Source organism: Hippopotamus amphibius, chromosome X, assembly GCF_030028045.1.
Source record: "Hippopotamus amphibius kiboko isolate mHipAmp2 chromosome X, mHipAmp2.hap2, whole genome shotgun sequence".
NCBI lineage: Eukaryota > Metazoa > Chordata > Mammalia > Artiodactyla > Hippopotamidae > Hippopotamus > Hippopotamus amphibius.
This window is the reverse complement of record NC_080203.1, coordinates 94135305-94147282: the sequence shown is the minus strand read 5'-3', so window position 1 is coordinate 94147282 and position 11978 is coordinate 94135305. Positions and strand designations below refer to the sequence as shown.

Sequence of the window (11978 nt, the reverse complement as noted above, 5' to 3'; positions counted from 1 at the left end):
GGCGGCCCGGCCGAGTACCCCCCAACAAACCCGGCGCGAAGCACGCCGGGAGAGAACCCGGATAGGGAGGGGGCTACAGTGGCGCGCGAAGCACGACGGGATCGCCGGGACCCGGATAAAGAGATAGCGACACCGGTTCTCGAACTGTCGGCAGCGCGCTGGTCACGCGGCAGGAGAACCCGGATGTGCAGTCCACGACGAAGGCACCGCGGCGAGCTTGTCGTAGCCTTCTCTCCAAGTCCAGCGAGTTTATTGCTACGCTTGTTCCGGCCTTCGGCTTCAAAGGAAACAGAACCAAAACAAGCACCTCTTCGCCCCGCCCCCTCGCAGGTTCTTGAACTACCGGGTGGGGCCCGGGGCGTTGCGCACGCGCGCAGGGGCACAGCCCCGCCTCTCGCTCGGAAGTACGTGGGCAAAGTCTTCGCCGCCGCCACAACAATTGCAAGCACCAACCAATCGAAGCAGCTGCGTGGGTCCCCGATGATGCCCACGGGCCAATCAGAAGCGAACGATTGCCCTCCCCTGCCCTCCGTCTCAGATTTCAGTCAAAGTCTGCACCCTCGTTCCTTGCCTTTCCTCTCGACGGTCCCGTCCTGCTCTTCTCTCCCCGAGGCTCTGACTCGCAGGCAGGGCACTGCGACAGGACAGCGTGGCCTGCCCCGCGAACGACAATTTTAAAATCGCCTGCCTTGCGGGCTTCCAACTTGGCTGCAGTCTGCCGGACTGACTGGAAAATATCAACACTCCCAGAGCTTAGCTAGCCCCTGAAGCGTCAGTTCCGGTTCAACCCACCTACAAATCCACATCCGGCAGATAGGCGGGCGCTGCCTCACCCTGGCAATAGGCCGAGTTCTGCGGTGATTCGTTAAGAGATGCCATCACTCAAGTCAAACGGGCCAACCTTGGGACAGACGTGCACCGTGGGGACAGTGGGTGTTTGGGAAGTAGACACGCCTTCTCTGGCACCAGCGCACTCTCGCCCTAGTGTTGACCTCCCCGCCCCTGTGGCTACCGCGCATGCGCGGCACAGCCTTTCTCCCCCCTCCCCCCCTTTGTGTTTACCTGTAATGAGCAAAGTTCATAAACCAGCTCTGTTACCAACCAGCGTCTCGCAATAAGGTTGGTAAAATTCCTGCTACTGAACGGATGGAGAGCTACAAGCTAATCCTGGCTGTGCCTCTCCTGTCTGGGTGATCTCTGGCAAGTCGTTTAACATGGGTTAAACCTCATCCTCAATTTCTACTTCTTTGTAAAATGGCAGTGATAATCCCAATTTAAGGATCAGGGGTTAATGCTTGCAAAGGGTCTGGTGCTGTGCCTGGCACATAGTAGGTGCTCATAAATTAGTCTGCACTGAAGTGCAACGGAAATGACTCCAGGCTTTGGAGTCAGGAAGACCTCAGTTCCAGGCACGGGTGGACCATTACCAACTGTATGACCTTGAGGAAGTCCTTGTGTCTCATGTATCTCATCTGAGGTTACCCATGTGTAAAATGGGAATGATAATGCCTACGCAGACTACCTCAGGGAGTAGTTACGGAGTTGAAATGAGCTCATGAACCAAGAAGGTGTTGTGAGAGGTGAGGGCTCCCTGCCAGTCTTAGGAGCCAAGCCATATAACAGGCCATCAGAAAGCTCTTCTGAGTGCCACCTAATTGTCTCCCTTCACATGCCAACGCTAGTTGAAGTTCTTCCCTGAAGAGGATCAGTAATAAACAGACCAAAGTGTTGTTTTCTGCTCATAAGACTTAATGGGAGAAGACTCACGTTTACTGGGCTTATTGTGTTTAAGGCACTGTGCCAAATGCCTATGCACATTATCACACTGAATCTTCTCATGACCATCTCATTTGACCCATATATCCCACTCCCTACTTGATATTTGTCCAGCACTACATATCTAAAACTGAACTTATAACTGTAGTTAACCGTCACCAAGTACTTACTATGTGCCCGTCAGTGTGTGCTCAAAAGCTTTGATGTTCCCTTTGACAGTGAATGAATGGCACCCCCTCCAGCCTTTGCCCAAGGCAGAAACCTGGGAGTCAACCCTGACTGCTCCCTCTTCCTCAACTCCCACATACCTGTCAATCCTAAGTCTTGCCAATCCTATCTCTGAAACCTCTTGACTCTCCAACTCTCACTGCCACTAACCAGTCTAAGCCACTATCACGTGCCAACTGGACAACTGCAAAAGCCTCCCCACTGTTCCTCCTCCCTCCAGGACTGGTTCTTTATAACCCACTCCCCACAGCCAGAATAATCCTTCTGAAACACAAACCTCATGATGACTTTCCTGTTTATAAGCCTCCAGAGGTCCCCATTATCCTTAGGATGAAATCCACATCTGTATCATAGCTTCAAAGGCCTTTTGTGATCTGGCCTACCTCTACATCCTCACCCTCATCACAGCCGCACACTCTCCTCACCAGCTGTGCTGAACCACTTCAGTTTCCCAAGGCCCTGAGCTGGCAGTCTGACCTCCAGGTCACTGCACATGCTGTTGCCCCTGCCTAAAACATCTTCATTCTCGTCTTTTGCGTGGCCAACTTCAACTCATTGTTCGGCCAGGTTAAGTTCTCATGCCATCTATATGCTTCTGTAATCCATTAATCTTGGTTCTACTACACTATATTGTAATTACTTAATTGCCTTCCATGCTCACCTCTGTAGATCAGAGATGATGTCTACTTTGCCCAGTTTTGTACCCCTAGGACTAGCACGTGATATGCACTTAATAAATATTTGGTGAATAAATGAATGATTATCTCTATTTCAAAGATTAGCAACCTGAGGCAAGAGAAGATAAGTGATTCTCTCACCCATGGACTGGAACCCAGGTCAACCTGAATCCAAGGTCTGTCTTCTCAGTGCTCCACAGAGCTCAGTTACACTAGTAACTAGTATATCCAGTAGTCCAGAAGAGAGAATATAGGTAGGGGACATCCACAAGGAAGGGGAATTCACCAAACTGAGAGATGCTTTTCATCAGGGTTCAATTCAGAGCTCTTTGCTGTCAGGAAGCCTGGGTTTAAGTCTCCTCTAATCAAGCATGTGTTGCTTTGGGTCTCAGTTTCCCCATCTGTGAGTGAGGGGGCTACAGCAGATTATGTCCATGGGGCATGTCTCAGGACCTCCTAGCCTACCTCACTGGCTGTAGATTCACCTCTTCCACGTACCCTCTTTCATTTCTCCTAGATCCGCATCTTCCAAAACACAGCAGCAACCATCCACCTCCCATACCTTTCCCCACAACAGTCCTTCTACTGGTTAAAAGGAATGGAAAATGGAGTATTTTCAACAACCCCCCAGCCCAACCCAGCCCCCAAACCCACAGAGCCAGGAGGTGCTCATCCTCGTCTCTCCTCTCAGGTTTTATTGACCGATGGAAACTACATCTTTGTCAGCCACCAGCTCCACAGGGACAGTGCTGGGGACAGGGAACCTGAGATGATGCCAGATTTCAGCCTGAGAGCAGACAGTTCCAGAAGGTGGCCCAAGAGGGAGAAGAGAGAGGAATATGTGAAAAGGCATTGTGGAGAAGGAGGAGATCAAGAAGTTCCTCCTGCCTCCTACAACTCCAAGTTCAGGAACAACCCAGGCCCCAGCCCCTGACACTTCTGGACTCCTGTCCAAGAACATGGAATTAGCCCATGATCTCCAAATACAGCCCAGCTCTTGCTGGCTGCCAGGCTTTTATCTCAGCCAGTCCAGACTCCAGCCCAACCCAGGAAGGAAGCAAACCAGAGAAGAGAGAAGGAGGAATAGTTAGAGGTGGCCCCTATGATTAGGGCAGATGTAAATGCTGCAGCAAACTGGGCAGAGGCTTTGCATAATGTCACAGCAGCAGCTGCTATTGCTAGAGTTTGCTGGGGGCCCAGTGGAGGACGGGGTTGCGGGGACCCATTTCCAGCAGCCAGGGAAGGGGGGTGGTATTTGTGCTATCTGTGTGTGTTGGGAAAGGCAGCCTGACCCCTGAACGAAGGTCACTGCTGAGGCTGTAGCCCATGAAGCCTGTGGTTGCATTCCAAGCTTCAGAATTTGGGAGTTGTTGGGCCTGGTGGATGGTGGGGACTTCTTCTAGAGGCCAGATCAGAAGTGAGGGTTCTCTTCTCTGAACCCCCAAACCTCCACAGCTCAGCCAGAGAGAAGATGAAGTCTCACCTCTCCTTCTTGGGTCAGAACTCTGGAGAGGAGGAGCATGCAGGAAGCCAGCTTGGGTAGAGGGGCCAGTCCCAGTGTGCTGTGGCAAGGAGACTGGGGGCCTGAAGAAGCCCAGTGCTTCAGCTCCCACCAGGAAAACTGTCTGGGTAGGGGAAGTTTCCCATTCCCTGGCTATTTCCCCACCAGGTGGGCCATTCCATGATACTCCATTGCATAGTTCTCAGTGAGGGGCAGAAGGGGTCCCCAGGCCTGCCCTTCTCTGCCTCCCTAAAATATGGCTTTGGAAAGGAGTCCCCAAGAATTGGGAGGGTGCTCTGGATGGGCAGGCCTGCCCCTCATAGGGAAGAGATCTTGACAGTCTCGGGAAGGAGGCAAGGGGTACCCAGGCTGGAGTTCCTGAGAGTGCTGCTGGCCGCCCCCCCACCACCACCACCAGGGGAGGAAGGTTGGCTCTCATCTGGGGTGTTGGCAGGAGGGGTGGGGATACTGATGATGGCAGCCACGAAGTCCCGGCTGTCGCAGTTCAAGTCAAGGCTGTCATGGGGCTTGGCATTGAGGCTTGAGCGGCTGTGAATAAGGGTGGGAAGATGGAAGGTTCTTAAAAAGTCATCCTAATATTTGCCACAGGAATCATGACATTTATTGAGTGCCTCCTGGATCCCTGGCACTGTGCTAAATGCTTCCCCTGCACCCTCAATTATGGTGGCGCAGAGTGAGAGCTCTGGAGTCGAATAGCCCTGATCCCACTTTAACCACTCTAAACCTCGCTTCTCTCATCTGTAGCATGGGAATAACAGTATTTCCTACCTTACAGAGTTGATAAATGATACAAAGTGCTCAGAATAGTGTCTGGAACATAATGAGCACACACATAAAAAGTGTTATCTATTGTGGTTACTCCTTACAGTGTCAGAGTCCTCATGACAGTCTACAGTAAGATCTACACAATCTGGTCCCTCTTCCTTTCTGATTTTATCTCCTACCACTCTCCCCCTCACTCATTCCACTCTACTCACAGAAGATTCCTGGCTGTGTCTCTAACATGCAGACCCATTCCTGCCTCAGGGCCTTTGCACAGGCTGTTTGCTGTGCCTGGAAAGCTCTCCCTCTAGATAACCACACGGCTCATTCTCTTTCCTCCTTCAGGTCTCAGCTCAGATGTTGCCTCAGCAAAACCTTCTCCGACCACACTGAGACGAAGCGAGAGAGTAGCACAGACATATATATACTACCAACTGTAAAATAGATAGTCAGGGGGAAGTTGTTGTATAACAAAGGGAGTCCAACTCGAGGATGGAAGATGCCTTAGAGGACTGGGGCGGGGAGGGTGGGGGGGACTCGAGGCGGGGGAGTCAAGGAAGGGAGGGAATACGGGGATATGTGTATAAAAACAGATGATTGAACTTGGTGTACCCCCCCCCAAAAAAAAAAAAACTGCATCACACCCTGTTCTACACTCTCTATCCCCCATCTCTGATTTATTTTTCTCCTTGGCACTTCACACACTGCGTCATCTGCATATTTGTTTTTTAACCGTCTCATCCCACTAGAACATAAGTTCCATAAGGTCAGGATTTCTGCCTGTTCTATTCACTTTCAAAAGTGAACAGAACTCCTAAACTAAAGTGAACTCCAAAATGCCCAAAACTGTGCCTAACATACAGTAGGTGCTCAATAAATGTTTGTTGAAAGTACAAATGAAAAATGAGGAGTTCCAGACAAGATAAGCCCAAGTTTCCAGCATGGAGGAGTTTGGGTTTGAGCTTGGCTTGCTAGGCCTGGAGTCATGAAATCTCAGACCCCCTGGTCCAAGCTCTGAGCTTCCCCAGGGAGGAGGTGCTGTGCAGCAGGTCAGGGTGCTTACCTCTGAGGGGCAGGGCTCCTCCGCAGCCCTGCCAGTGTGTCCAGCTCCTGCATGCTGCCACGGCTGACCGAGGCAGTGGAGTTGGCAAGGCGGATGGCACGGCGCTTGGCTCTGCGCGGGCAGCAAGAGGATAGCAGGCTGCCAGGCCCCACCGGCTGGGAGGACACAGAGGTGCTGCGGCTGGTGCGGCCACCCAGTGAGACAGCACCCAGGGCCTCACTGAAGGTTAGCTCATCTGTGAACTCATGGCACTGTGGGCAGAAGGGAGGCATGGTCACAAGGCACCACATGGAAGCTGACCTCACCCCTAGGCCTTCATTCCTTCCTTTCTATAAGTCACTCTCTCCTCCCTTCCCTTGGCCATCCTCCAAGGCTCAGCTCTATTGGGGCCTCTTCCAGGATGCCCTGTGTGATTTCCACAGTTATTAGTGAGCCTCCCATCCCAGGAGGGAGCTGGCTTGGTGGCAAAGGGACCCCCTTCATTCTGCCTCGCCACCTCCCAGGAGGCCTCACCGTTGTCTTCTCTAGACAGTGCAGCAAGTGGTGATGTTGCTGCTCGAAAGCAGAACGGTTCCTGACGCACAGCGCCTGGTCCTCTCCACTGCCACTGTCCTGGAGCGGTTAGAGCAGAGGGATGGGGTCAGCACCTCCCTCCTCCTGTCACTGCTCACCTACCACCCCAACCCAGGCCCCTATCCACCTCAAGACCCCCGTTCTGCTTGTACTGCAGGAAGGCGTTGGTGGTACCACTCTTTGCCAACCGGATCCTTGCCAAGCGCACCTTCTACAGAGAGAGGAGGAGATAGAAGGTCAGGTGGGCAAACGTAAGAGTAGACTGGCTTGGGGTGTGGAGAATAGGAGGTACTCAGATAGAAGGTCCAGTTACCTGCTGTGCTCGGCGCTTGTCAGCACGCTGGTTCTGGTGGTAGATGCGGCTAAAGTTGGACACAATGACTGGCACAGGCAGGGCAATGACCAAGACGCCACTGAGTGAGCAGATGGATCCGAAAATCTTGCCAGCAATGGTGCTGGGCACCATGTCTCCATAGCTGGGGCCGGGGGAGGTAAGCCAAGGTCAAGAAAAATACCCACCCTCCCCTCAGTCCCCCACTGCATCCCATCCAACCTGACTCACTCTGGGACCCTGGCCAGGCACTCAAAACTCTCTGCAAAATTTGGGGAATGACTTCTCTGGCCACCAGCGGGGGTCCAATGAGAGATGGGCCCTCAGCCCCTACTGTTTGCTGCCCCCATCCAAGCTGTGCACTGGGCATCTGAGTCAGCTGAAAGTCTATTAATACCAAGCATAGGGGAGAAGGAGGAAGTCACAGGCAGTAAATATAGCCTCCTGGAGAGACAGTCCCACCACCACAAGCCAGCTAAAGGGCTCTGAGTCCTGGGAGCAGTGCTCTGTTGGTTTTGCTTGTGTCTGTCTTACCTTCTCTAGGTAGGACCCCTTCTTATTCCCCCAGGGGAAGGCTTGAAACTGTCCTCATGTGAAAAAATGGGGGGTGGGGAGCCTTGAAACTCCTCCCTCCTTTTCTCCATACCACCTTCCTCCAATGGAGATGGAGCAGAGCCAATCTTACCAACTTGTTTGGTTGGGGATGGGGGGAATGAAGCTCAGTGAGGTTCCATAACTGATTTGTTCAAGATCACACAGCATACTTTTGTTCTAACCACAGGACCAATTAGATCCCCTCCACAGAAATGCAGCCTCTGCAGTCTTCAGCCTCTAGGCCTTTGCTCAGGCTGTGCCCCCGCCCCCCGCCCCCCCAGATGCCTCTTCCTTATTTCTTTACTTTGACTCATTTAAAAAAGTCTCTCCAACTTGGCCATTTCTGGCTCTGTGATGTGTCATCTCAGACTGTCCTCTACTATGAGACATCCTCCCAGGGTTGTTGTGAGGACTGAATAGGATAAAAAGACATCAAAATACCCAGTTCCAACCTGTTCTTAGGGCTCAGAATTTGTCGATACAATCCTAAACTTCCAACCAGAATTAATTTCTACTCCTTAGAAAGTGCAAATCAATTTTTCTGTACCTCTACTAAGGTACTGAGTAATCCCAATGCATTCATTCAACAGATACTGAGCAGCAACTGCATACCTAATCCCAGTGATAGGAATTTTAAAAAGAACCACAGTATCTGCCCTAGACAATGTCTTTAGGAACAACATGAATTTGGTGATTTCATTTGATCCATTTATCCCATTTCCTCTCAAGGACTGGCAGTAAAAAAAAAAATGCTGAAAATATCTTGTTCTGGGGAAACATCAAGGAATCACCGAGCCACAGAGGTAGTGCCCCACACAGCAGATGAATCTAGAGGATTGGGAGACATGTGTCCTCAAAATGGAAACCAATATCTATTTATCCTGCACCAGAAACATTCAGATAACCTTCATAACTATGATGTCACTGAATCCCCCCTGGATGTTGAAGGGAATCATCATTTCTCATTTTGCAAAGGGGAAAACTAACCCAGAGAAAGAAAGGTCAACAGAAAGAGTGCAGCTAAGACCATCCTTGAACCCAAGTCTCCTGACCTGGAAAATTAAGGCATTGTCAGAGCTGGGAGGGATTTGGAGATTAGCCCAACTCCCTCAATTTTTAACAGATGAGCAAACTGAAGTTCAGATAGAGAGAAAGAGATCATTTATCTAACCTTTTTAATTTTACAGAAAAGGTGAGTGTAATTGACTGATCAGGCAGCTCCCCACACAGGGTCTGCACTCACCCAAGTGTGGTCATGGTGACAATGGTATACCAGAAGGCCGCGGGGATGCTAGTAAAGTTGGTCTTGTTTGTGCCCTTCTCGGCATAAAACATAACAGTGGCGAAGATGATGATGGCCATGGTAAGGGAAAAGAGGAGAAAGCCCAGCTCAGAGGCACAGCTCTTGAGTGTGTAGCCCAGAATCCGCAAGCCCTGTGAGTGCCTGGAGAACTTGAAGATGCGGAACACCCGGAACACCCGCAGGGTGACAAAGGCGCCGGAGACATCCTCGTTTTTGGGCACGAGGAGCCCGATGTAGTAGGGCAGGATGGCCACCACGTCGATGAGGCTCATTACACTCCGCAGGAAGCGGCAACGGCTGGGGGCCGCGAACAGCCGCAGCAGGTATTCACCTGTGAATATGAGTACACAGGCCGTGTCCATGCAGAAAAAGGCCAGCGGGAAGCGCTCGCCACAGGGCTGCTCCCTTGGGGGCCGCCGTGCAGGGCCGCGACACGGAATGGTCTCGACCACATTGGCGATGACTGACACGGCGATGAAAAAGCCGGTCACGTAGTAGAAAACGAGGGCCGCGGTGCTCGTGTGTGGGTTCTCGAAGGCCCGCCAGAGCCGCTGCCTCAGGGAGCTGCCAGCCGGCAGGGATGGGCCGTCCCCGACCTGCTCGGCCTCCTCGTCCTCCGCCAGGCGCTCGGCATTCTCCTTCTTGCGGTCCCGGTACTCTTCAAGGCAGCAGTCGCCCACGAGCTCAGGCACCAGGCCATAGAAGGCCAGCTCTTCATCAAAGGCCTGGATGCACTCCTGCCGCGGGCAGTGCAGTCGGCCTGTGCGGTAGAAGTTCAGCACATGCCGGAACATGTCTGGGTCACGATCGAAGAAGTACTCGCCTGAGTCGGCGTCGTAGAAGAATTCCTTCTCCGAACTGCCCAGCAGAGTGTCTGGGTAGCGGTCCAGTGTGTTCTTCCAGGTCTCAAAGCGCCGTCCGCTCACGTTCACCACCAGAACCTCATCCCCTCGAGATGCCTTCACCCCCGGTGCCGGGGGCAGGGGCTGCTGGGCCAGGGGCAGCCAGCCCACCGCAGCCGCCCGTGCAAAAGGCAGCCACGTGGCAACACCTGCCGCCATCCTGCCGCGCCCCAGGCCCACGCAGACTTGGGGGGTGGCCTTTAGGAGAATGTGGCTGTCTCCAGGATGGTGGGAGCTTGGAGAGGCCCTGGGCCACTCGCACAAGGAAACTGGGGGTGTCTAGAGAGGCCAAGAGGAACCAGGAGGAGGAACTAGAGAGATGGGCAAGGCCTTGGGGGGCATGTAGAGGGTCTTAGAGGAACCAGGGTGATGTCTCAAGGGAGTGAGAAGGGGCTAGAGCACATGGAGAGGAGCAGAAAGGGGGCATCTGGAGGTGCCAGAAAGGATCTGAGGGAGTGTTTAGAGAGACTGAGATGATTCTAGAGGGGTAAGCATGTGCCTGCGAGGTTATCTGGGGGTGTCTAGACAGGAGCAAGAAGTACAGAGGAGTTGTCCGCACTCTCAAGAATTCTGAGGGAAGAAGGGACTGGAACCGCTTAGTGGGGTTGGAGAGGGGATTGGGGGCATCCAGAGGGGTAGAAATGGAGCCAGAGGTGTTTGCAAGAGGCTGAGAGTGTCTGGGGGGGATTCTAGAGGGACTGAGAGAGGTGAGGAGGATTGTCCAAACTCTCAAGACTTCTGGGGAGAAGATAAAGGGATTGGAGCCCCTCGCGGATCTAGGAAAGGGGTTGGTGCATCTAAGGGATGAATACAGAGCCAGGAGGTTGTAAAGAGGCTGAGAGGTGTCTTGGGAGTGCCTAGAGCTGCCAAGAATAGCCTGGGGGTGGGGTGTCCACACTCTACTGGAGTTCTGGGGAAGGATGGAGAGGCGGGGCCCCCTAGCAGGACTGGAGAAGGGGATGGGGTATCTAAAGGAGTAGATACGGGGCCGGATTATTTTTCAGAGGCTGAGAAGTGTCTGGGAGAGAAGGGTATTGAAGGGGGCTGAGAAAGCCTGGTCCACCCTCTCAAGAGTCCCAGGGGGAGGGAAGGGACCTGGAGAACCCCTTAGGGCTGGGACTTAATTGGAAGGAAGTTGGGCACAGCCCCAGAGCACCCAGAGAGTCAAAAAGACTAAGATAAGAGGAAGATGGGGTCCCCCTCAAAATGGGTTGGAAAGTGGGGTGAGGTGTTGAGAGGGAGTTGGGTGTGTCTCCAGGGAGGGGGGCTCCTGGGCCTTGCAGGAAGCCCACAGGGACGGCCGGGATCAGGCTGCGTCCCACCGTTGGGGGCTGGTCTGGGGAAACCACACCCCAAGGGGCTGGCGGTATGTGCTGGGCAGCAGCAGAAGCAGCAGCGGCAGCAGGAGGAGGAGGAAGAGGAGAAGCAGCCACAGCCAGGCCGGCGAGAGGAGAAGGCAGCACAGGCAGGAGGAGGGGGCTGGGTCCCTGGAAGGAGGCTCTGGGAGGACGAGGTCCAGTAGGACCCCTGGGGACTGTCCCAGGATGGGCTAGGGCATGGGGTTTGGACCAGGGAAGGACAAGGACAGCACTGTTGGTGGCCCCCTCCCCCTCCCCCTCCCCGTAGGGCCGTCCTCACCTGTGTCCCCGCTGCAGCAGCGGCAACAGCGGTGGGGCTGGGGGTACCAAACACCGGAGCTCCTGCCCCACTCTGCAGAGCTGCCCCGAGTTCTCCACCTCCTCTGGCTCTCTCTCCCCGCCCCTCTGAGCTTGCCGGGAGACGGAGAGAGGCAGGGAGGGGCCTCGTGGCTCCCAGAGCCCCCTCCCCTAGGACAGCCTGAGAGGGACCCTGGGGAGACTCCGCCTCCTACAAAGCTGGTTGGGCCTCAGTCGCGTCATCTGGAAAATGGGGGTGGCAGGGAGCTTTGCCAATTCTCCCCACCTCCTTCCTGGACTCCCCCCTCTTCCTGCCCAGATCCTACCCCCTCTGCCCCCAGGGGCCCCCACCCCCACCCGTCTGAATCAGCAGCACTTAGCAGATCCGATCGATGGGGAGGCGTCTGTTAATGGCCCCAGAGCATGGAGTGCCACAGGGAATGATGCAGCGCTGTGTCCCCTCCCTGCCCCCTAGGCTGGAGAAGGGGGTGGGGTGGGGGAAAACCGGTGGGGGGCGTTTCTCTAGATGCCAAGGCCCCCAAAGCTGCTCCCCAGTGGTGCTGGAGTGGTTAGAGTCCAGCTCTAACCAAGA

General features: G+C 53.9%; 1 protein-coding gene across 1 annotated transcript; it reads right to left on the bottom strand.

The window, feature by feature from the left end:
* Positions 1-4338: 4338 nt before the first annotated feature.
* On the bottom strand, positions 4339-11404 carry KCND1 (potassium voltage-gated channel subfamily D member 1). The gene is made up of 7 exons (XM_057718553.1): positions 11370-11404; positions 8770-10010; positions 6915-7077; positions 6729-6812; positions 6542-6640; positions 6029-6279; positions 4339-4731 (listed from the first exon to the last, which is right to left on the bottom strand). Exons 2-7 carry the CDS (start codon positions 9888-9890, stop codon positions 4500-4502), a joined length of 1950 nt encoding a protein of 649 aa, XP_057574536.1. The 5' UTR covers positions 9891-10010; positions 11370-11404; the 3' UTR covers positions 4339-4499.
* Positions 11405-11978: the final 574 nt, after the last annotated feature.

What these genes read in the sequence shown, in the direction of transcription:
- KCND1 (XM_057718553.1), bottom strand. Translation starts at nt 9,890, where the DNA reads ATGGCGGCAGGTGTTGCCACGTGGCTGCCTTTTGCACGGGCGGCTGCG. An exon ending in ACAAGCGCCGAGCACAGCAG is followed by an intron (nt 6,813 to 6,914) that starts GTAACTGGACCT and finishes CTCTCTCTGTAG; the next exon opens with AAGGTGCGCTTGGCAAGGAT. An exon ending in AGCAGAACGGGGGTCTTGAG is followed by an intron (nt 6,641 to 6,728) that starts GTGGATAGGGGC and finishes TAACCGCTCCAG; the next exon opens with GACAGTGGCAGTGGAGAGGA.